We start from the raw sequence: 26,440 nt of genomic DNA on the forward strand, positions 1-26,440 counted from the left end.
GAGATGGAGAGTGGGCCGTCTGGAGTTAAAATTGAAAGGGAGAGAAAATGTGATGACCAAAAGAAATCAAAGAAGCAGAGAGAGAGAGGGGAGAGAAGGGAGAGGGAGGCAAGGGGGGACTTAAGAGAAAGAGAGAAGGGTGAAAGAAGACGACAGGAGAGAGTGAAAAAGGAGAGAGAGGCTCAGGAAATGTGCAGCTGTGGGAGCGTATTTAACAATGGCTTCTGTGTCAGCGGCTGAACACACCGGCAGAGGACATCTAGTGTAGTAGAAGTGCTCAGCCAACGCAAGAACAACTACCAATGACGTCAAATCCTAGCTTTGCTTTCTCATGGTATCTGTCTATTCACAAACAGCCAAAAGGCAACTTGATTTCGCTCAAACGTTAGCAAAACACCCAGACAACATGACTGAGGTTATTAACAGAAGGTAGTGAAACATGTCAGATGAGTACAAAGCCCTTCAACAGTCATCAGATCACACATCCACATGCTGCATGAAAGGAGTAACATGTAATTTGCACAGTCAAGCATCAGAGCAGCTTGTCTCCAGAGAAGCTGATTCATGAGCTGCTTGGTGCATTGACAGCAGGAGGAGCTGCTGGGGACGGCACCCTTTCAATGTCAATCACTATGATGACATTGTCCCCCAACAGGTACACTGATAATACAATGTAAGCACAGACGCGCATGCCCCCCACAGGCATCCAGACAGCATCTGTATGAGGATGCGCGTGTCCAGCCTTCAGATTTTCTCACACACAGATAAAAGAAACATCTTCCGAGAGAGTGACGTGTTATTATCTTTGTATATCTGTGTGTGTGTGTGTGTGTGTGTGTGTTTGTGTGTGTGTTGTGCATGTCTAGCGTGTGTGCTGAAGGGGGTAGGGCGCCAAGGCAACGCAAGCCTCGAGACAAGAGGGTGGTTGCCGTGGAAACCTCAGGCTGAGAGCTCAGCAGCCGGACGATCGAGGGTAAAGAAGCAACGATAGACGGCAAGAGACGGAGAGAGAAAGAGCATGTGTGTGTTGAAAAAAGGGCAACGTCCTGAGGGTGAGGAGGAGAAACTAAAACAGAGAAATGAGCTGAGGAGGAGGAGGAGGCGGAGGCAGGAAGAGAGGGGAGATCTAACAATCTATCTAAGAAAGACAATGAAAAAGACAATTACAGGCACAGTGAGACAGGGGAGATGAGAAGATCTAAGAGGAGTGAAAGAAAGATTGAAGGAGTGATTGAGGCGAGGACAGAGAGAGGAGTGGACTCACATGGAACGGTGCGGAGGTAGAGGTTGTCTCTGATGATCTGCTGGTGGTCGTGGTCCACTGATCCTTTGGAGAAGCGTAGGTTGAGGTAGTGCCGCAAATCCTTGTCAACCACCCCCCCTGAACACAAACACAGGAAGAGAGAGAAAGAGAGAGACATCAGCGCTTTGCTTTTGTTTGACACCCAAGTCTGGCAAGTTAAGTGACATTTTGTTGGCGTGACCACCAAAAATCTTACTGGGTTTTTGTTTCAAGACATTAAAAGACCAGCTCTAGATCAATTGTGGCACAAGCGAAATCATTTCACTCCAAGAACAAGCAGCCGGCTGTCAAATATCGCTCAAACTCACAGAAAGTTTCCAAAGATACCAAACATGTCAGGCTGAATACACAAGTTTGTCTGAATGGTGCAGCCATAAAAAAATCCTTTATAAATATTTTTCTCTGTGCCAACATTATATTGCCTGCACAACGGGTTGGAACAAGCTGATAGTGAATGTACAGCTTGTAAAAACTATCAGACAGTGAAGAGTAGGACTGAAGATGATGATGGAGGAGAGGACTTCATGTTGAGGGTGAAAAAAACGTGGTTGAATATGGCTCAATCAGATTAAGAGCTTGCACTGATTTTCACACCTAAGCAAAACACCAGAGGCTACTACACACACACTGACATAAACAAACACACACACACACACACACACACACACACACACACATCATGATAAACCAGTGATCCCCCTCGGGGCTAAATATGCGGTGTCAGCAGGTTGGGTGACAAAGACCTACAGAGGACAGAAGCTCACACCACCGAATCTCTGTTTTTCTGTCTCATTAAGACACTGAACTGAAACACGGTAGAATAAATGACAAACACACACACACATATCTGTGCTGCACACACGCTGTATGAAAATGTTTCTCCTCCTTTCATCCCAAACCAAAGAAGCCCAGGAGGATCAGAGGAGGAGAACTTATTGTCCACACAACATCTGGTATGCAAGACTATCACATCCGACAGCATGAGGGATGAGGTTACATGTCATGCATTTACAAATGAAATACATGCCGTCTCACTCATGCATACTCTAGCGACCTCCTGCCAAATCGACTTGACAGCATTCGGCCTACTGGTTTCAGATTAATGCAGCGCCCACCCGTCAAAGAGAACATACAGCGTGCCATCAGAGAGGAAAACCTTTACATGGGATCACAGCGCACAGGCGGATACCTGTATGTATGACGCTGACACAGGTGACTGTGTGATACTGCAATAATTAATCCTTTTGGAATAACATCTTATGTAAACTGACACCATTTTAGCGAGGCTGTGAACCACTGTGAATTGCTTCACAAAAACAGCAAAGAGAGGAGAGGAGAGGAGAGGAGAGGAGAGGAGAGGAGAGGAGAGGAGAGAGCCAGAAAACAAAGGATTAATATGAGTGGCCTCATCGCAGTTTGAGCCATGAATTCAGCCATAGGCCATATGTTTGACATGCACAGATACCGACACACACACACACACACATATTTATACATGCACAACAACACACACAGATACATGTACAGACAGATGGAGAGGCAGACAGGGTGAAGAGAAAGGCAGTGCAGACCAGGCACCTCATCAGCAGCGAACCCAGATGTTGATAAAAGCAGTCCGTTCTCCACAGGCATACATCCACAGACAGCCTGTCCTCCCAGGCGTCCTCTAGCCCTGTAACCAACCGCCGCACATCTTCCGTCTCGGTTAAACCTCGCTGTCCTCCCTCCTGCCTCTGCTTCTCCACCGCTGGTCCAACAACACACACACACAGAGACAGCACCTGGCTGCAGCCAATTTTAATCCCAGAGAAGAAGACGAGGTTGAAGGGGGAAGGGAGATGCAGAGAGACGCGGAAAGATGGAGAGAGACGACGACCGGGAGAAAAGAAAGGATAAAGGAGATGTGCCAGTGGGAAGCCAGGCTCCAAACAACCTGCCAGCGGATTGGCTAAAGAGCTTCCACGGTCCTGCAGCAGCCCCTATCTGCTGCTGCTGTTACTGCACTGGAGTGTTTGTGCATTTGTATGGCCAGTGTTTGTGTGTCTGAGAGACTGTCTGTTAGAGTAAGAAATAAATGTTTGTTTGTGAAAATATTTGTATATGTGTCTGAGTGTGAGTGAGTGCACCCAGATGCTCTCTGACATTCCTCAAATACTCTGCATCTCGTCCACCAGATGCTCTCCCCGTTTGACCTTGTGTAAACGTCACTGGAAGAAATACTGTGAAACGCAGCAGCAGCGGATGTCAAACCGAGGTTACACACACTCATATGCACACGCTCACAGCTGCCAACGCCAGCAAAGATGCCCTGAGCACCGTCTTGGGTAAGGTTTGGTCTGGAAAACAAGAAATAAACAAACACCAACACAGAGACACACGCTTATGATATGAGTACTCAGCTGGGAGCAGCTGACTCTTCAAATAAGCAAATGTAACAACGTCAGAGTTAAAAAATTCTGGGGAAGACAGTTTTATGGATTTCCAAAATCTGTTGCGCATCAGGGGAAAAAGATGAGGGCCCGTGATGAATCACAAACTCATCAAGGCAGACAGTAATCAGTGAAGCTTCTGCCCAGTGATCATTAGTCCATGCAGATCACATACTATCCCTGCCAATCAACTGACCGTCAGCTGATTTCCTGCTCCTCTGACCCCCAATACCACGCTTCAACACAGTGGCCTGTTCAAGCTGTCAGCTCCACATTCCTCCCTGCAGCAGCTGCTAAACACAAACTGCTGTTACTTGTGGAGCTGCTGGCAGCATCCACCTTATTAATCAACACACTGCGATGGTACAGCGGGTCTCTATGGGCTTGTCTGCCGAATTCATATGTTCAATATCTCGTAGTATGTGTATGCTCTGTTACTGCTGGGTGAGTTAACTGTGCTCCCGCTGAGTGTTCAGTATACTGCTCGGATACAATTGTGGAGAAAGCAGTGAGTCTGTACGATATAAACAACTGTGTAACCATTGGGCAATAAATGGCTCTGACTGCATGACCGTGAACATCAGGCTTTTTTTTTGTTTTACACCTTTATTTATTCAGGAAAGTTTCACTGCTCTCTTTTTTTTTTTTCCCCAACGCCCTGATCACAAGCACACAGTTACACATTCACGCCGGTACAACCACAGTCTGATCTGCTGAGCAGCTCCACTGGAGCAGTTTGAGGTTAGAAGGGAGATTTTATGAAAAACTCACGTTTTCAGTGCGTGTGTACATACATTTGAGTCTCTGGAGTGTCTACCAGCCTAAAAAACTGTAAAATGAGACAACCCAGTCAGTTTTTTTAAAAGGGAGAAAAGACTTGGCTCCCCTTCTTACACAAAACGCAGAACTACCTTTGCAAAAGTCTGCCATTTTGCCCCCTACAATAGCCCGACCCCTAACAGAATACGATTCACTTGATTTTAATGGACTTGATGGCGATGCTCAACTGCACCTCAGACTCACCAATCTGTTGAGTTTGTGTAAAGGTACAATATGTAAGATATTTACTGTGTTAAATCATAAAATGAATATGATGTGACATCTAGGGTTGCAAAATTGGAATTGGTGGGAAATGTCTGATAAATTTCCATTAACTTTGCATGGGAAGTTAAGAATTTTGGAAATATTCCAAATTGGAAACTTTCCATGGGAAATGTGGACATTTATGGGAATTAACTGGAAATTGGGGGTTAAGCTACCATCATGATAAGATCTCAAAAATGGTCAATGAAATGATGCTAGCTATAGCTTATTTAGCATCTAACTTAACCTATCTACTGTATGAATACATTTTTATGTGCTATTTGCAAGTGAAACATAAATGCTTACTTCACTTTATGTAGTCCACAGGCTCAAATGTGTGGCTTCAATAGTCTTGTGCTCAGATCCAGGGTTGCAGAAATCATCTGTACATATAGGGGGCGTGGCCTCAACAGCCCTGCAGTAGCAGTATTTTTTTCTGTATATATTCCCATGGAAAGTTTTTGGAAAATTCCAGAGATTAAAGGAAACATGCTGTACTGAAATACAAGCTTCCATGTTCCAAATGTTCCATTTAAAATACAAGCAGCCATGGAAGCAAACAAAGCGGATCAACGGAGTGAAGATTGAGAGATTCTGGTCGACCTAAAAAGCTGCACGAGCAGACACATGGTAAAATACGGTAAATATGAGATGATTTGAAAGATAAAGACCGTTCAGAGCCCAGAAGGACCAAACGCTCCTGTTTTATTTCAGTGGGTTTTAATCAAAAAGACGACTCTGACACGCTCTGTGTTTTGAATTTGGGCTGCTGTGCCCATTTTTAACCGCCCAATATCAATATTCTGCACAATTTTACATACTGTACCTTTAACCATGTAAAAACTTCTATTTTTATCAGAAACAGCATAAGATGGACGTCTGCTTTACAGAGAGAGATGTATGGACAGTGGGTAGGATTTGTTGCTTAGGAACACAAAAGAAGCAGATACACTAGCAAATACACTATAGCTATACTAGTTAGAAATACTGGTTCTGTTTCCAAATAATATCATCCAAAATTTACTTTATATTTACACATACTAAAATAATTTGATTTTATACATTTAATAGCTGACTATACTGTGTAGTTGAGAGAGAAATGGGGTGACATCAAACAGAGGCTGAACTAAAATAATGGACTTTGCAGTATACGTGATATGCATCTTCTCCACTATGCCACTACAATGCCCACAAATCAGCAGATCCTTAGTGTGTTGTTGAAGGACATTTTTCTTATAATGCAATGTGCAGCAGAAAGACAAGAGACAGTCACAGCCAAAACACATCAATCCTCAACAAGAGCTATTTATAGGTCACAAATAAGGATGAGAATACATTTTCAAATTTGAAAACTATGCTCATCGTCCAACATGCCCTTGTTAAATCTCCGCCGCTGTCGTAAATGTTGTTCCATTTGCCCGAAAAACTGAAGTAAACTCACTGAGTCGATGATCAATCGAGAGATAACCCACAGTGCATTGCATTGTTATGAATTAGGTGCCAGTAAATATATCCATGATCAGGTGGCAAATCTCACTGATAGCTTGATATTTTGCTGAAAAATGCAACTGAGTTGTGATTTATTTAATTCCATCATTGTGCTGTTTTTCCAGAAATCTATATTAATAATAGATCATCTTTGCACAGACCACCAACAGAAATTTCTAAATCAGAAGCAGCTACTTGTAAAGTGCCAACATATTAAAATTATCAGCCTGAGCATACGTCATGTGAGCATGTGCATGTATGCTGTTACATAATACAAAGGGCTGAAGGCGAGTGTAACTACTAAATGCAGCACTGGTGTCAGCCAGATATTTTATGCAGAACAAAATGCTGTTTCTTTCTTCAACACTAACAGTCAAAATATATAAGTAACCTAAGTAACCTCCTTGCCTCTAACTGATGTTTTATCTTAACAATAATTAAATATTCATGTTCGATCACCAGTGGGTCGCTGTAATAACAAGACGCTCTTCTTCCAGCTTCCTTCTATCAGAGCTGTAAATACCAGAACAACCAAACCAGGAACCTAGAGGCTTGTTCTGGTATTTACGTTGTACAACACTTCAGTAAAGAGCCTGCAGTTGATTTCAGTTATGATTGTTAACAGAAACAAGTAGATCTGACATCAGCTCCATCACTGTTACTGATTACTGCTGCAGCTCTCAGAGCAGACAAGCCGACAGTGTTTCTATCCTCCCACAGAGGGTCTGGGTTCTCACCTCATTTAACAGTCAGAAATTAAATTTTTTTTTAGTCATTCCAAATATAAAATGAAAAACAGCTAGCTCGCGGTCTATTACATGACATCCCTTCAGTTTTGAGATCTTATGACATTATCATCTTATGTCACATGATTTTTACAACACAAGTTGTTTTTCACATTTTTCTAGTGATAATTATCTGTTTGTGATGAACTCAGGTGTACATTTTGACTTGCCGATGATGCCAATGACTGATGAACATCCAAATGCAAAAAATGCTATCTTTAACTCAATATTATTTTAAACTAAATCTTAAAAGATGTTTAAGATTTAGGTGCATCTATTAACAGAATATGTTTTATACCTGCAGACACTGTGAGTCCACCATGTTTCAAAGAAACAGACAAACTAAACACTGGACGAGGCCTTTCACAGCCACCATAGTTCATCACTCATGCTCGGAAATCACCAAATCAAATCACTAATGCTTGCCGACAAAGTAGTCCCACTTACCGTACTTAAATTTCTGTATACAGCAATATGTACCAATGAATGACGCCTGGCTCTACCACCTGAACACTGAGGGTAATTTAAACCTTTCTCGTCTGTGCAGGTTTGTCCCTCTCTACCTTCAAAAAACTCCTGAAGCTCCACCTCTCTGAGTAACTGGACATGTCACTTGATTCAATGTAAGTAGTATTTGCTGCAATATTGCTGCTGTCCTTGTCACACTGTATCTTGATACATCCTGATCTTGTTTCCTTTTTTTGTAAGTTGCTTTGGATAAAAGTGTTAGCTGACTAAATGTACATGTAGGAAGGTTTACAATTACAATCAGTAACTACACCCTTCACGCTGGTCTTAAAATATCTCAAAATAAATATCTTAATCCTAATATCAAATCCGAACAGATGTTTTTACCTTTGTAGGAGTCTACTGTAAATCTTCTTTCCATCTTTGTCAAGACATTAATATGGATTGCACTACCGTGCAAATAGCTGCAGTATAGCAGGCCTGATAATAATATAACTTTCTGCCCAGAAGTACATAAAACAATTACTAATCCTGCCCTCAGGGACCTCACCAGGTCAAGATCACACTCTAACACCTGTCACTTGTCTTGATAAGCCTTCTTCCTCCAAACAGCATCCAGCCCGAGGCCGAGCTAACCAGCATGCAAACTACACACTCAGAAGATGAAAAAGCGGATATTCATTAATCAAAACAGAAACACAGGGTTCACCAGAGTCATACCTGCCATACATTTCTATCTACTGTTCATTTTAACACCATACTGACACGATCTTTCCTGCTTTGTGCTTCACTTTTATTCCATTAGACACAGGCAGGTGATGTTTCATTGTAATTCTGCACTGCAGTGTGGTTTGTATAGCCTGTATCTCAATCCTCAACTTCTATCTGTGATGATTGATGTTTTTATATCATTATTGCTCGTTTGTTTTTCGTTTGTCATGGCTCTTATTTTTTTTGGACTGTGGATTTGTGTTGTCTGGTGTCATTGGTGTATTTCTGCAATTGCCTGGCAGCTTGGCAAATTCCCTTTGAGATATTAATGAAGTAAAACTTTTTGGCAGCAATTATTTTCATTATTGATTCTCCTAGTTATTATTTACATTTATGCGTGAAATGTCATTAAGCATTAAAGTTGTCCATTACAAGTTCCCAGTAACGTCTTCTTTTGCCAAACTAAAAATTCAAAGATATTCAGTTTACACATTTAAACACTATTTGAGATGGTAAAGACACAATGAATGTTTAAAAATATCAAAATAATTAAAATAATTTCATGTCAATTGGTTTAAATCAAATAGCTTCCAATCAGGTGTTTTACGCAGTACATATTCAAGACCAGGGCTGAATGTGTTGCACTGTTTTGTATGTACACCAACATGAAGCTTGGGGGAGGAGCAGAGAGATGTAGAAACCAACAGGAGCCATTTTGTTTGATTTGGGAAGGCATAATTAGGCCTGACATGCCCACTCTCCCAGGAGGCTGAGAGAGGAGCAAAGCACAGTCGTGCCACATTGATTCTCTGAGTTTCTCTCCTCACAAAGTTTAGCTGCTCAAGTGCAAAACAGCCCTGCAGTCACGCTTCAGGAATGCATGCTGACATGCAAGTCACATGCACACACAAACACAAGATGCACATAAACATGCAAATAAAACCTCACTATTAGAAGAAGACAAGAGATACACGATGATCACATCGCTAGACAGTCCTCGTCTTTCTTGCTTGACACACTCCCTCTTTTCCCCTAAGTAAAGCACACAAACAAACACTGATCGAATTCAAGTCAAAGGCACACAAACACTACCACCTTAAGTAAACTGAGGGTCTGTCATGCCGATTAATGGCTGAGATCTGAGCTGATGGTCGGGGGAGTCTGGGGAGAGCTTAGGTGAAGTGATGCTGTATCCGAGTGGATATCATAGAGACCAAAACTTGGAGATCGATAGCTCGTCCACACGCCCACAAGAGGTCACACAGGGTACAGAGTAGTACAAAACTGCACGGTGGGAGTCAGCATATACAGCAGTATACACATACAAGTGAAAAGAGAAATATCCTTTCACCTGCTTCCTGAGCCAAATTCTGCTAAATCTACTGACAATACCTCTAGCCCTGAATGCCTGAAACACAGAAGCATCTTCAGCAAATAGCCTACCAACAGACTAACTACATAGCTGGACAATATTCCTTAAACTCAATCCACGTTTCTGTCCCTATTGCGACTGTTTGCTTCACATGGCCTGGTGGTAAAAATGTAAAACTTGACTTGGTGTGACTAATAATCTGATCTTCTGATCATAAAAACAAAAACAACAGGGCTCAGGGATCACCGCATACACAATATGTTCCTCTCCGTGGAGGTTGGATTTAAACGTGCGCTGTGTCAATCACTCCTGTAATTAGAGGACATAACATCGGAACATACAGGCATTAGACTTTTACTACCATTTCCTCTTATTGTCTTTTTTCCCTTGTTTTAATGCACTGTTTTATTATTAGATTTCTTTTATATAGTATTCTGTTTGTGCTCTCTACAGGCAGGTGCTGCGTTAATTTCTAACCTTTTTTGTGTACTTTCTTGCACTAACCACTGCTGCCTGAACACCAATAACAAACAGTAGACTTAACTTTACACAACTAAATGTACACTTCAAAGTTAGAGTCAAGGATTATTAACTATCATTTAATGTTCTCGACTCCAAAGCTATAATTCATGTTTTTATCATCTTGTAAACAAGTCATTTAACTTTTATGACTTTATTAAAGATTTGGGAAAAAGGTGTGAAGGATATAAAAATACCTGGCTAAACATTTGTAAAATTATCTCTCTTTTTTTTAAATTTACAAGTAGGAAATCAACAAAGCCAATTTTAAATTGATCACAAATTCTATTTGACTACTAAAAAGATGCACAACATTTCCAAAGATAACTCACTAAACTGTCCTAGATGTAAAATTAAAAATTGGCCATGCAATTGACTGACGTTTTGGAGACAGTGGAAACATTGTTCAACATTTATTCTTCTGTCTTATGATTTAACATATATATATATAAAATACATATTGTACCTTTACAGTCACCAGTACAGATGGCTTGTTTGTTTAAGCCACAAACACAAAAGTAACCCTTAGCTAATAGCGACACTTTGCCATCTTAAAACTCAACATACTCACAAACACATCAGTTAAGTCAACGCACCTTGACGCCATTTTCATCTTGAAGATTTGGACTTCTCCTCAAAAAACTGTCAAATACTCCAAATCTCCTCCTGAGAGCTGAGCTTTTGTTTTTCACCTTCAATTCCCGTTTGTCACGTCAAACTTTCAAAATAAAAGCAATAAAACAAAACACACTTAGGAACACAAACGTTACACCTAACTTTAGATGGCATACAACTAAACACTTATGCAGGTTATTTAAAATGATATTAAAAAAAGAAAGAAATCTACTTAGCCTACTTTTTTAAAATGTGCTGCATAGTATATTTTGTTGCTTGTAGATTAACCCTGAATTTTCATTATTATTTAAATAATCCACTTTTGTATCTATTGGTTCATTGTATTTAATGCATGTATGCCTGTATTATACATACTCAGATGTGTTTAATGTTCAATGTATGATACATAAATGCATTATATTATACATAGTGTTTGTATAAATTATACATACACAGTATGTTCATTATGTGTATATGGAGCATCTTGAGCAGACATAAAATGATTCTGTTTCATCATAAATTGATTTCTTTAGACCTGGACTTCTTTCTAATGTCTTCTTGTTTTTCTAATTTCCCTCTTCATTTCCCTTGCAGGCATTTCTGCTATTCTGATTTCCCAGCTATGCTTTCTGCTCCTCACCCTATCTCACCTTTCTCTTTCTTCTTTGTCTTATCTAACATTTCAGTTGCACAGTTTTTCTCAATGTCTCCCCATCCACCTCTCCAATGGTCCAGTTAAGACTACCCTGATCTGTCTACTTCACTTCTTGTTTTACAGCCCCAATTAGGCACAGGTAGTTTGAGCTGGCCTGAGACGGCCTGTGTGTGTGTCAGAGACACAGAGTAAGTGTGAATTATACTGTATATGTACTGATTTTATTGTGAAGGCCATTTAGCTATGAATGAAGTATCTGTTTCCAGTACTCCAAATGGCATTATTACAGCAGGCGGCAGGGCCCATTATTAATAGTAAATGACAGAGCCTTTCTCCCAAAGGTCTTAATATTGATCCCCGCCCCCCATCCTCAGACTAGTCCTAATGATGATGTTCCTCCATGTCTTTCTCTACAGCGGTGTAATCAAGGCCAGGCATACATTTACAACCTCTGAGTCACTATAAAGAGAAACAAGCCCACATTACAAATGAGACTTCAAGATTAAAAGGGGAAGGTTATAGGAATTGCCAACCCTTAAATTTCTTGTACCACCTCTCTCCTCCCACAGCAAGCAAATTAATTCCTTGTCTCCTCTCACCTGCTCGCACATCCATGCTGATGAATGTTTCTGTATATGCAGTGGCTCCTGTTTTAAATGTGTCTATATGGAGATGTTTGTCACTCCTGATTGCGCCCTCCAGTTCAAGTAGTGCCCCTCACAGTCTATCAGGATCAACAAGATGCATCCTAATGAGAATTAAAGCAACAGACTGACTGGAGAAAGAGGATGGAGGAACAGTTATAAAACAGTATAAAAAGGTGTGTGTGGGCTTAAACACTTTATCTTCTGTCCTGTAGCAGTGGGAAGTTGAGTAACAGTAATGGGTAGAAAATAAAGAGAGAGGGGGAGACATGAAGGAACCTTAGAGGCAACAGAGAGTAATAAGAAACTCATCAGTTTCAGTGCACAGTGGTCGATAACCTGAGGGGTTAAAACCAGCATGGGTGTGCTCCCGGTCAATACAAAAAATTAATAATTGTGGCTGTGGCTGGGAGAAGGCCGTCCGCCGAGCATCGTAATGATTCTTCTCTCCAATGCATCATTTGGCTGCTATGCTCTGATAGTCTAATAAAGCCTGTCTGTATCACTACAGGGGCCCTTAGTGTGGCTAAATCCAAAGCTAAATGAATTTAATTCAGCTCAACTGTACTGACCTGACTGCTTCTTCTTTTCTTCATTACATGTCAGGGTGAACTTCCTGAACAGGAACAGGACTATTACACACACTCAGCCATAAAATCAGTGAGAAGATGCCATAACTCACATCCTAATAAGTCAGGTGGAAAATTACGCTTCACCAAGCAGGCGTGTTATACTGACTCAGTAACATGGTGATCATCATTTCCTTCTGAGGGTTATCATATACATCCTGCTGAATATTTTCATGATTACCAAAGAAGTCACAAAACATGATGTAAAGAGCTAATTATACTAAATTACAGTGGGGGAAAAATCATTCAATACATCAACATTTCATTAAACATATATCTAATGCAACTTCACATCGGAAAATGTAGGTAAAGAAATCACAGCAGTCCATTGCATGAAAAGTTACGTGCTATAAAGTAGAATGACGAGAGGAAAAAGTACTAGCTCCATAGCAATGGCACTGCTTACAGACAGATTTTTCAACTCGTAAAAGCTCCTATGAGCATCATTGGGGCCATTATCCGTGAGAGGAAACATCACTCCATCATCAACCAACCACCCACAGATTTTCAACCAGGCAGTCAAAAACTTCAGAAGGAGCCAGCCCAGGAGCCAAGGACAACCTGAAAAGAGCTCCAGAAACACCTGGAAGCAGCAGGTATGGTCATCGCAGAAGAATAAATAGGCAAAGCACTCCACCACGATGCTATGTTTGCATGATCACCCAGAAGGACAACATTTGGAGAAGCCTGTAGATTACTGTGAGAATGTAGCATGGCCAGACAAGACAAAAATCTTTTCTGCAACAATATAACACGCCATGTTTGGGGGAGAAATGGCTCTGCTTATGTACCTGAAGAGTTTTGTGGTAGAAGCATCTCTTCTCGTGGTGCTGGCAGAATCCAAATTGAAAGGAAGATGAATGGAGCCATGTACCAGAACGATGGATGAGGATGAGATGCAGGTAGACCAAAACATACTGCTGTCAGTTCTACACAAGGAAAATAAAGATGGTGGACTGGCTATGTCAATCACCAAATTTGAAGCACTGTATTATATCTGTCCAGTATCTAGTATCTTAGAACAAGACACAGAACATAAAAATCCAAATCCAAAAATTCTCATTTACTTCTTGTAATAGCTGCCCATGCAGATAGTTTTGGTTAGGATTGAGATATCTCTCTCAGACATGACAGTCTACACTTCAGAACAATGGAGATTATTTGAATTTTGTCTGTGGTGATAACAGCTTTGATAATTTGCATTCATTCATTCAACAAAGTGTCCCTGCTCCAGTGAACACAATGTGAATGGTCCACATTGAATTTATCTGGAACTAATTTCTAACAAAGAGATAGCCCCTGTTGACACCGTGTCCAATGGATTATCTAGGAAAACCAGAACACAAGTTCACAAACGAGTTCCCCCATTATTTCAGGGTGGAGAGCATCTCGGACGCATCAGCCTCTGAGCTAATCAAACCAAAACTATGTGCATAGATAGACAGATATCACTGCATCACTTATTGTTTTATTAAGTATGAATGAAACTTTTATGATTGGCTGTATAAAACACAAACAAATTAAAATAAACACACATGTACAACCTACACCAGGTAATTCCAGCTGGATATTATTATTAGGTGAGTTACAGGACACATATACAACATCTAGGACCTCTGTCTCGCTTGCTTCAGTTTAAATATGCAACATGACTTCAGACAGGCTGAAGAAGAGATGCTCTGGTTATAATTACAGTCACCAATCTCCAGCTACAGTTTGTATATACAGTCGTTACTGAGACCTTCTGCACTACAATGCGACATTTAAACCATATTGATCTGAAATATTGTGCAGATAAATAAACCACCTGTTAGTGTCAGTGCAGCGAGGGAAGCTGCTTCTGAAGGAAAAACTGGTAAGACAGCTACTGTCCTCTACTGGCAGGAAGTATCAACTACAGTGATGAAATGATCCTGAATGCAAATGAAGCACTTAAACACATCAGCTGAGATTTTTTTCCCCCAAGACAGGAAGCTGCCTGCTGCTGCAATGAACACGATTAAGTCTGCAGTGCAATTTACGTTTATATTTAAACAGTCAAGCAGTTAACTCCTTCTCCTCTCTTAACTGATGCATTACCACTAAAATGTTTTTTATATGAGGTACAGTGATGTGGGAAATTTACGGAAAATCTCCTAACAAGTAAAAATAAAAAGGTTTATATATTAATAAAAAGAAGCAGACTGATTAGAGGTTAAACAGCTGAAGTGTGAATGTATAAAGGGGCTTTAATTAAACACTGTCCCTCATGTTTGTACATTCAATATATGAGTTGGCTCCATTTCAAGATATTCAGCTTTAAAAAGTCAGAAAATCGGAGAACATTGTTGGTAGCCATCCACCAGTTTCGGTTGCTGCAGCAGTTCCTGATGCCAGCTTTTATAATCCTCCTCATTCAGATCTGAAGCCCACCGCAAAGTTATCAGATTAGCGCTGCTGCCTAATCTACACTATGTCAATGAATGAAAACCATACCCTGCTGTCTGTGCTGCCATGTCTGACTGAATAAGATATGATTCTGTAAAACTGGAGGAGGGGGGTCTTGTTTCAGCTCAGACCTGGCTCCACTGTCAGACTCTGCAAGTCAGCTGCATACGGTACATACCATTATGAAATCAAACCTGCCTTGTACTGTGAATTTATTGCTCTGTGTCTCTGTGTGTGCCAGCAAAGGGAACACACACAGCCACACAAGCCCACACAGACTAAATAACTCTCAGTTCATGTTGATGCAGCAGTCGTGATGAGCCAGATGTCCCGGCAGCCTCCATCTCTGGAGGTGAGAGATGATTTTGTCTCTCAGCTACAGTGGCCTCACTGAACCCTCCCACCTGCAGAGTGACTGAGGCCGGGAGGGGGAAACAAACAGGGTGCCAGGTTTGCACATGGGAGTAGTGATGACAGTAGTGGATATATAACAAGCACATTTAGTAATTTGAGGTATTTCAGAGGAACATTTTGTCGCTTTTACTCCACTACATTTATTTAAGAGCTATTTACCAGTTGCTTTGAGATTTCGCACACAAAATTCACAAGATCTTTACTGATGTTGCTGCATGCATAAGTACTATCGATCAAATAATACATTATAATGTACACAATGACTATTTTTCTGCATTGAGACACTTTTCCTTTTAGTATATACTTTTAGCAGTGTGAATAGATAGACATCTATATATAGATGGCAAACTATTGGGGCAAGGAGTATGATAAACCAAATATAAAAATATTGAACGATAAACCTTGAAAACACTATTTTTTATCTGTATTTTATGGGACTTTGGTGTCTCAAGAAAAGGAACCATCCAGAGAAGCTTGGAGAGGAGATATTGAAGAAGATATACAGAAAGAACACTGCTTAAAGGAAAATACAAAACCAAATCACTAATGCAAACTTATATCACCCCAGTAAAATTGAATAAAATAATACACTAATATTCCAAATATTTAGTGTTTGGAGGAAAATGTGCACTGTTCCACTGTTTAGTAATGCTCAAAGGTAAAAGAAAAGAATATTGCAATATCTTGAAAATATTATTAAACATCATTACTGCTGCTTTTTTAAATTTACATGGATTTTGTTTGGTTCCTGCATTATTTATTGTTGTCATAGCCGTTGTTGTTTATATGGCTTCTTTATTTTAAAACTCAATAAAAGCATATACTTTTAAATTATTTTTGAACACTACTGTTCCTCGTTATGGCGTAGTTTTATAGTGTGGGATTGCTTGTGGCGTTGTAAAGGATCTGAATACATCCTCCACCACTGCTAATTGCTACACTAAAAATGCCACAGAGGAGCTGTAGCTGTATAAGATTTTGTTATGAGAGACACTATGTCCGTCCAAAAAGTCAGATTTATTGTAACATAGCACATTCTTTCCTTTTTATTTTAAAGAAACTAAAATGTTCCACAAAACTACAGAACCATAAGCAGTGTATGAACACTTCTATTATTAGTAGTATTGTATTTGGTTTATCCTAAAGTGAACACTAAACTTGGATGTATCATAAATATTAGGATTTCCAAAAGTAAAAAAAAATAAGTTGTATGGTCTTTATAAAACTGATTTCCTTAAATAACAAGAGAATGCACCACCAAGTGGTCAGACATGTGAATACAAATAAACATGAATACACAGAGGTAAAATGGTTTCTGCATCTGACTTGCAAAAACACATCTCCAGTGTTAAGTCTAAAAGGACTGACTGCTCATTTCTGTTGGCTCAGCACGGATGACTTGATAGGGTGTGGGGGTTTTTTAGACAGAGAAGAAAAGTCCAAAATATAAATTAGCTTCACACAGTGCCAAAAAAAAGTTGCTGCCAAAAAAGAACTAAGCCAAAAAAAGTGTAACAGCATTTGATTTATATACAAAAAGCAAAAGGTGTAAGCACAAGAACAGCCATACAACAGCAGGAAAGTAACAAAGAATAGAGCACTAAGGCTATCATGAACAGGTACGTTTTGTGCTGTGAAGACCAACTCTTTTATTTAATGGCCAATTATTTTTGATAGACTTCTGTCCGGCTATATCTCTCTTCACCAGAACAGCCATTATAATGCTGAAATGTCACATACAAAGACATAAACAACCCTACCATTTCCCATAATAAGCATAATGCACATGCACATACACTTACACTTATAGCAGTCATGAATAGTCATAAGAATATGGTGTTATATCTCAGCCAAATGAACTGCTTGTATAGGCAACATCCTAATGTGTCCTGTTTTTGCACACACTGCATCATATAGTCACATCGCCATGATGATCTATCACCAAAAGGTCTGTGCTGTTATTCTGGAAAACCCTTAAGGACACAATCTCCAGTTCAATCACCTCCTTCACCATCACCACCAGCAAATCACATGCCACTATTACTAAGAGAAGTAAATCAGACATTTCACATCATCTTGGCTGGCAGAAACTCAGATCCTATTATGAAATGTAAAAACCTATTTTCTGTCACACAAAAAAGCCACATCTATCTACATTTCACAAACACATGCAGCAACACAGTCCCAGATTGTCCCATGCAGTGTGACCACGGTGAAGAGAATTACATTGACCTAATTCACTTAACTGCACCAGTTAGATTTTTGGTCATTGGCTGGCTAAGCTTGAGTTTCATCCTCTGAGCCGAGCTCCAGCAGCTTCTAGCCTCAATAAAATCATCCTCCGCCTCTGACAGAACTCATCTCTTGGTGAGTTATTAATACCAGCGGAGCAGACAGGATGTTATGCACTGATTCTTCAAGCTTCTCATCAACAAAGCGACATGAGAGGAGAAGAAGGTCGCCTTCTCTCCCTCTGCTCCATCTGTCCCTCCATACTGAACCCACATGAAGAGGACTGGCAGGACTCGGACGGCCAAGTCAGAAAATTTGACAACTTCTAATAATCCTCAAAGGTCTCGTTTCTAGAACCGTTAAAATGTCAATGGTACGCCATTTACTTAATACTGCAACATAGCTGTGGCTTTATTTGACACAGGCAGTTTTAAATGGCTCTGCATGGACAGTGAATCTGAAATTTGGCTATTAACTAAACTCCTCCACAGAAAAATGATTATCCAACCACAGTTTAACAACCGTGACTAGGCCTGGAAGGCCTGTCAAACTTTGGATTTCTCAGTAACAGTATAGCTAGTGAACAGAACTTCAGGGTCTGTGAAGTGACCAGCAGTCGGCAGCGCACTTCATTGCAAAGAAAAGTCTGCTTGTATTGAGTTTTACAGAAAAAAAAACTTTTTATTAACTCAGTAAACAGTTTCCTAAAGAGTTTATAATCTCAGTTGTTATTTCAAGTCTTCTTCCATGCAACATGATGTTAGTAAATTATGGTCTAATTTAGAGTAAAACAGATGATAAAGCCGGGTAAGCTTTAAGCTACCTTGTGCTTGACGAGTGACTCTGTCCAGTGCAAAACACTGGCTCCTGAAACTCAGATTAAAATGTCAAACTGGGCTGTGTAGATCAAATATGAAATAAAATGTTCTCAGAAACATATTTTAGTTTAGTTTTACCTATGTTCATGCTTGAAAATCAAGTCAAAATCAAGCGTTTTGTGGCTCCAAAAAGCAAAGATGGCAACAAACTCGAGGCTTAAAAAACATTTCCTTCAAACCAACAGTTATTCAGTCAGAACAAGAATCCAGAGGAAGTATGTAGAAATCTGAGGATTGTTTGACAGATAGACTTTGGGGAGGATTGGTTACATTATCAAACACAGGGAAACACATGAGAGAGGTGATACAGAACTTTTCTACATGTAATTTGGGAATGTTAATGTTTTTGAAGAAAGTATTTGAACATGAGTAAATGGTTTGGCTCAGCGGTACCTTTATAAGACTGTGTCTGTTAGGGGACCATTCAGAAGTGCTAAATATATCTAAAAGCAGGAAAGTGATAAAGGTCAGGGTAGTCATAGCTGCTCGAACCAATTGGCTAGAATCAACGATGAGGAGGGAAACTTTAAGAGGGTATGAGACTGTTTTTTTTTGTATATAGGGCCTTGGGGACACTGAAGATCTGGTGTTGAATGTTTATTTTAGTTGTTCCAAAGATGTTCATTTATCACAGGCTGCATTATATATTGGATATATACTGTCTGATTATGTTTATTTTATGTTTATGTATGTTTGAATCCAGAGTGGTGAAAGGCTCCAATGATAAACTTGACAATTAGTGAACGGATCAGCAGATAATCAACTGTAACTTTACAGTTTTAAGAGAAAATGTTATGTTTCAGATCAAGTGTTTATATTAAAAATCCTTGTTTACAGTTTCAAAGAAATAGAAAGCTCCCTGGCCGTGATTGCCCTACATAGACTGTGGCCGAAAGCTGCTGCACAGTGTGACAACGTCTGGCTGAGCTCCACTTAGATGTTAAAGGGCATGTTAACATTTTGAATTCATGTTGTTTTCCACCACATATTGTTCTCATAAACTGGAGTGGATGAAACATCCTAGGGACTTCTTCCTCCTCCGCACTCCTCTCTAAGAAGCAAAAAATAAAATTTGGAGAGCGGAAAATTACATTTCAAACAGGCAATATCAGCAAGAGGTGACATATTTCTGGCTTTATGTCTGAATTTCTTATCCACAGCTAGTACCTTCAGGTAGGGAAAATGTAAATCAGAGCATCATTTGTTGTGTACTCAGTCTGGGATGATGTCCCTAATATAATTTGAATGAACCAAAAATAGCTGACATTATTATTTATATCACTGTATTTGTGCCGTATCTATTTGCGACAAAGATTAATGCCAATTAAAGACAACTAAAAAGAGAGCTGGGTTATTTAGAGATACATATTTATTTTTTAATAAATGTCTTTTCCTTCAAGTGTTTTTCCCTCAAAAAATGAGAATAAACAGATGAAACCAGCTGATGTACAGCACGGAAATGAAATGATTGCAGCAAAATGTCCTGTCCTGATGAAATCTGTAGATACTTTGCTTCATTAGGAAGAAAGGAAAGATAAAGGAGAGACTGTCTATTGTGCTTTAGTCATTATTACAAGTTGGCACGAGGTTCCTTTAAAAGGTCATAAAATAAGCACTTTAGAAAATCAATTTTGATTTTAAAAATGAAGCTAGAGATAATCAAAAAAAAATCACAAGATGTAATTTTCTCTGTTTCCCCAAAGTGTGTTTTCTCACACCTTCACCATACTCTTCTCTTAAAACTCCACCTCTCTTTCTCACTTACACACACACACACACACACTCATTCACACTTCCTTCCTCTCCGTACTGTTCTAACACCTCTCAGCGGTTATGATCTTCATGGCACTTTTATAAATCTGCCTCAGTGAGCAGAGCAGCCGGTTGCATCTCACTCCTGCTTTGGTGCTGATGGGGGGAGACGAACACGGACGAGAGATGTTTATCAGATAATTGCGTACAGATGGACACGGCCAATAACTAATTTTGCAAACCAGCATTTAAAAGAAAATCTATAACTAGATGTGTGTTTTTAAATTACAAATGCATTTGGACATTTTCTTCTTATTTAAGTTAAAAAAGAATCGTTTGAGAAGAACGTCCATGTCAGAGGAATGATTGACAACACATGGGACTTTTTCACAGCGGACATTTTGACTTGTCATTGCAGGAAATGCACAGGTGTCACAAATAACATTAACGATGTTGTATTCACGTATGTTTGCAGATTATGAACAGTGAGCTAGCATGGACAACATTCATTTTATTATTTACACCTTGTCCTACTTCGACATGTCAACATGTCTTTAAATGAAGTTTTATAGCTTCATGAACAAGGACTGTGCCTTGAACTCAAGGACTTAGGCACACTTGTAACTGTTCACTTCCTCTTTGACTTCACATCCCTCTCTACCTTTTCTCTTCTCTCTCTTTCATTCAAACACAGGAACCATGAAGGCTCTAATACATAGAGTGACAAAGAGATGGTTCCCCCTCTCAGAGTCTCAACTTCCACCCAGTTTTCTCCCATCTTCCTGCTGACACCGGTCAATCTCCAAACTCCTTCATCAATCAACAACCCAGATTTCTCCTCTCATCCTCCACCCCTTCGCCCACATACTCTTCATCCCTCTACCCTCATCCCTTCATTCCCTACCCTGCATCCACCTACCAATCATCACTTCATCCCTCGACCCTTCATCCCTCATACAGCACATCTCAGTTCACCTTTATCCACAATATACAATATACCTGTCTAAATTGAAATCCATATTGGTGTGCTCTTTTTGTTCCTCCGACATGTAAAAGATTGGATGTAAAGGCTATACAGAGTATTTTCTTACGTGAGTGCAGAAATGTTTTTGCTTTGTTTTGATTTTCTGCTTATGGTTGTTATGGCATTATTATGTTGTTATACTGCCATTAGTGGAGATTTATTTACAGCGCAGCCATTTACATGACAGAGACCGAGACCTTTGAAGCAGTTAGACACACACACACACAGCAGGAGGATAAATAACAGCCCTCTTGAGACATAGACTCAAAACACGTTTCCTCTCCTGGCAATTCTACTATCACATTTAAGACTGTGAAACAAAACCATGTGCTGTGATTGACCGATTGATTCATTGTATTAATAGCTAATTATACAGCTCCTCCTGTCTGTGGACACTATAAGAAGGTGACTTCAAACATAAATCAGACCTGTGTGTTGTGACATGCCACATAGGACTCGTGAAAACAATACTGTTCATTGCTCAGTCTATAAACTGGGTTGCGAATGCGGCGGATCCACAAATAAAACAGTCGTGTTCTAGTAAAAGGTGGATAACAGCCTCACAGTGTCTAACGAAGCTCGTCCTGTCCTGTCCTGGCCTGTGCATTCGGATATGTGTGTTTCCTGAAGTCTGCAATGAGTGCAGATGAAACAGTGTGTGAGGAAGAGGAGGTCAGTAAGCTTGCTCTGGAGGCCTCGCTGTCACTGCCGTACTGGGGGGGTTATACCTCACTAAAAACACTGTTAAACTGTGTAAGTGTGTGTGCATGCTCTCGTGGGCAGTCAGACATGATTCTGTATCCAGACAAGCAGGACATCCATCTCTGTGTGTCTGTGTGTGTAGCCTCTGAGCAAAGCGACTGGACTGCTTCTGGATGATTCCTCAGCGGGGCCGGGAGTGTGTCAGCATCTGTCTGCAAGAACACTGCCATAAATACAGTCCACTCTCCACTGGATAGAAGTCAAATAGTAATATGACAGCAAGAGAGAGAAAGAGAGAGAGATGAGAACAAAAAAGTGAAAGGGACAACAAGCTGTGCACAAACAGCAGAGTGCTCAAGGACGTTCCTAGCAAAGACCACATTCAGCGGGAGAGCAGTGTGCGATGGTGTGGTTCAATAAACAGATAGACTCATGTTTAAATGGATAAGAGAGGGGAGGGGAGAGAATAGACCTGTCTGAGATATGCACATTAGCATTTAACTGCTCACACATCACAAGACCGCACTCTTACTCAAGTCAGCAGCTATAACTCAACAATCAATCACATTGACGCAACCCTTGGAAACCCTAAGATGCAGAGCGAGCAGACAGAGTGTGAAGACAAATCCTCTGCGAGTAAACTGTCCAAAAATAAAAAAAAAAAAAAAAAAAAAAAAAAAAAAAAAACAGATTGGATTTTTTTTTTTTTTGCTTTACTCGTGTCCCAGAAACTAGCTACTGTAATGCTCATTTCATGGCTGAGAACGCAGGCCCTCCTTTAGCCACTTATTAGGACTTAAACTGAGCCTCGGAGGGTGTGATGATAACTATCTTCACTGCAGCTCCTTCAAGCCGATGTTGTAGTCCTATAGGGACCCTGTCTGTCTGTCCTTTACACTGGCTGACAGAAGCAGGTCACATAAATCCACAGCTATGCTCAGAAACACTTACAACAAGCCTCCAGCTTTTAGAGGCTGCAATAATTACACCAATAACAAAAACACTCAGAAGGCTGCTCAGACCAAGAAATCTGCACAATTATTGTCCACTTTCATAAACAAAATATGTGTGTGTGTGGGAGTTAAAGCTTACTGGTGATCAGTAAGATTATTTTCTTATACAGGACTGTGTGCCAGCACACTCTCAGTGTGTCTGTCTGTGCAGCAGCAAGAGGACAACATGTTATCCATGGCGCAGGCCTGTTTTGGTGAAGCTCCGTCCACCACCACCACCACCAAAATAAGGAGAAAACCGCAGGCTGTGGCATGACGCCTAACCGGACACACCCCCTCCTCCAAAGGCTGTGGCATCGAACCAGCGACAGTGTGATAAACAAACGGCTCCCGGCTGCGATATAATCGTTATAGTTACTGATCCTGGTGGACTGAACCCATCATTACGGCTCGTAATTACATTTCAGGCCTGAGCTGTGGCTTGTCTGTGTTTGTGCACCTAAAAGGCACGACTTCTCCTGACAGATGACATCTTAGTCAAACCAGCTACACACACACACACACACACACACACACACACACACACACTCCTCCCCGCCTTTTAAAACCCGCGCGACGGTGCGCTCCTGGTCCCTCTCATGTTTATAGCTCACCTTGCTTGACACATTTGAGGCGGACCGGGTCTTTGCAGTGTTTAATCACGGCCAGCACGTCCCGGGTGGTGAGCCCGGCCACTGGCATGTTGTTGACCTCAAGCAGCAGCTCATCCTGGGCCAGTTTGCCGCTCTGGATCAGTCCCTTCCCCTGCTTCACCTCGCCGAAGTAGGGGAACTGGCCGTTCTCCGCGCCCCCCTTCAGCTCGAACCCCAGCTCCCCTTCCTTCCCTCGGGTTATCACCGCTTCGTGGACTTTGTTGGTCCAGTGGTTTTTCTTCTTGAGGCTCTTAGACATCGTTAGGGCGAGTTAATCACCACGGGCTGGCCCATAGAAAAGCCTCCTACCGTCTCATCCCTGCCTTTGTGCGACCGGCTGCAGCTTTCACAGCGCCCGTGGCTCCAACATCACCGGTGCACACCACGCGCAGTGTCCGCTCGGCGAGCCGCGCAGTCGGGCAGTGGGCTGCGGTACAGCACGGCGGCGGATGAAATAATTATTACTCTGTCAGACACACAGACCGACGCAGGAGACAGATACTGGCGGATGACCCGGATGTGAAGCCTGAAGGAGGGGAGAGAAGAATGGTTCTGGTTCGGCGTGAGAGGATGGAGAGGAGGGGAAATAACACAGGAGGCGCTTCACTCCCACTAACACTGCCAGGGGCGCTTCCTCAGGCTCACAGACACCACCAGTATACATTATACACAAACATCAACATATATATTATATTGTACATATTTGATAAATTGTTATTGTGGCAATACAATAGCTTTAAGGTTTACTCTTTATTATAGTTATTGTTATTGTTATCCTTGTCGTTATTTATTTGCTTAAAGACGTTGCATGCAGCATCAAAATTAAGAAAACTGAGTTTTATAGGAAGGGAAGACTTCAAGTCAGTTGATAATGTGAACCATGCAATGGAAATGTTTACATACTCAAACTGGACAACTGTCACGGGGGTCCCAAACCCTTAGGGGCCCCCCTTATACCCAGGTTCACCATGTGTCAGTGAGTGTGAATTATAATGAATATATATTATAAGTTTGTATGTTAGTCCAGTCTGTAAGATTTAGGGAGCTCTGTTTATAGAATGAGGCTAACTATGTTTTAATTAATGTTTTGATTGCCTTAAAATGAGCATATCACGGGAACATTAGTCTCTCCTTCACACTAAGAATGGGAGAGGATGAGCAGAGGGGGGTGCATCAGTTTAGATGATGCCACTTAATCCTACACACTGATCATTTATGGTCACACCAACTTTTTTTTTTTTTTAAGATTCTTTTGAACTTTTATTTGATAGTGACAGCTGAAGACAGGAAGGCAGAGAGAGCTTCTGCTCTCGGGTGACATGCAGCAAAGAGCCAGAGGTCGGAATCAAACCCCAGGTCACTGAGGCAAGGACTGAGCTAACGCAATTTAATCCAATTTAATCTCATCTAGTTTTAAAGTCTTGTTTCAGGTATCAGAGTGCATTTTAATTTGTAATTCTGCAGCCAACTGAATACCACTTGCCTCACAGTCCTCTTCCATAGCATATAGGAGAAACAATAGTGGCTGCAAGAAATGCAAAATCTACCTAGCTAGAGGCAGTGTTTATTTTGTCTGTTCTGGGCTGCAGTAGAAACATAGTGGTCCAACACGGTGGACTCTGTGGACATAAAAGTCTCATCATTATCAATAAAAAACACTTTAAACACAAAAAAAAATCTTTATTTACTGGACCTTTAAATCCTACAACAGTATCTGCACATGACAACTACAATATGTTTAAGATTAAGGAAAGGTTAGAGTTATGGTTGATGTTTTGTTGTTTTGACTTAGAATATAAACTATGCAATGCTGAATTTTCCATTATCTGACTGAATACCAAGGGATCTGGAGTGGGAAGAGGGGCCCATTTTTGCTCCGGGGCCATCTGGTGGGTTAATCCAGCCCTGTATGTAACTCTACTCTCTGTATGTTATAGTCAGGTACAAGCAGCACTCAGTTTTGTTTTGTTTACAGCTGAAATATCAGTGCTTACACGCACGACACGCTCCTGAATCACTAATGGTTAACTCACCTTTACTCCTCTGTGGTCTCGGATCACTGGCCTGTTATAAATGTAGAAAGCCAGTTCCTCAATCCATCATCTCACCACAGCATTTCACAGGAGAGTGAACAAATTGTGTATTAACTCAACATCCATCGTCTTAAGTACACCCTGTTTAAATTGGACATCGTTACATAAGTGTTGTAATGACATGAATCCAAGTTCAACAGAAAATGACAGATTCTTTTGTTGCCATTACTTTTTTATGGCTGCGTGGCTTTTTTCCAAAGCCAGTGAAGTAAAGTTTCATTCAATATTCAACACATATGTCAAGAGCTGTTCCCTAAATCTACTGAGGATTACTGCCACTCTCAGCAGGGCCTCTGTGTGTGTGAGAGAGTGAGTGTGTTTAAAGGACATTCATGTGTTTTTATATTGCAAGTATCCTCCCTACAAAACAACATTACTGTACACAGTCCCCTGTGTACTTACAAGCAATAAATAATCCATGAAGAGCAGTGGATTCACTTTGACTGTCACTTTACTGACTTCACTGTCTTTGCATTTAGGTCATACTGTACGTTCAGCTCACAGCAGATGTTTTTCGACACTAAATCTAAGCAGATGATGATGCTAGATGATTAAAGACTAACAACTACCAG

General features: G+C 40.7%; 1 protein-coding gene across 9 annotated transcripts in view; it reads right to left on the reverse strand.

Moving 5' to 3' along the window:
- The window catches only part of magi2b (membrane associated guanylate kinase, WW and PDZ domain containing 2b), a 79,978-nt gene extending 55,613 nt beyond the window's left edge, over positions 1-24,365 (reverse strand). For 3 of the 9 annotated variants that reach the window (XM_019273641.2, XM_019273640.2, XM_019273646.2), the window contains exons 1-2: positions 23,737-24,365; positions 1,265-1,381 (exon numbers count right to left, since the gene is read on the reverse strand). In XM_019273641.2, the coding sequence (XP_019129186.1) occupies positions 1,265-1,381; positions 23,737-24,034 (415 nt within the window). In that variant the 5' untranslated portion in view covers positions 24,035-24,365. Of the gene's footprint in view, positions 1-1,264; positions 1,382-2,881; positions 3,202-10,729; positions 10,867-23,736 lie in introns of those variants that run through there. The other 6 variants (XM_019273642.2, XM_019273645.2, XM_027272880.1 and 3 more) reach the window with 5 other exon arrangements.
- Positions 24,366-26,440: the final 2,075 nt, after the last annotated feature.

Source organism: Larimichthys crocea, chromosome XXI (assembly GCF_000972845.2).
Source record: "Larimichthys crocea isolate SSNF chromosome XXI, L_crocea_2.0, whole genome shotgun sequence".
NCBI classification, from domain to species: domain Eukaryota; kingdom Metazoa; phylum Chordata; class Actinopteri; family Sciaenidae; genus Larimichthys; species Larimichthys crocea.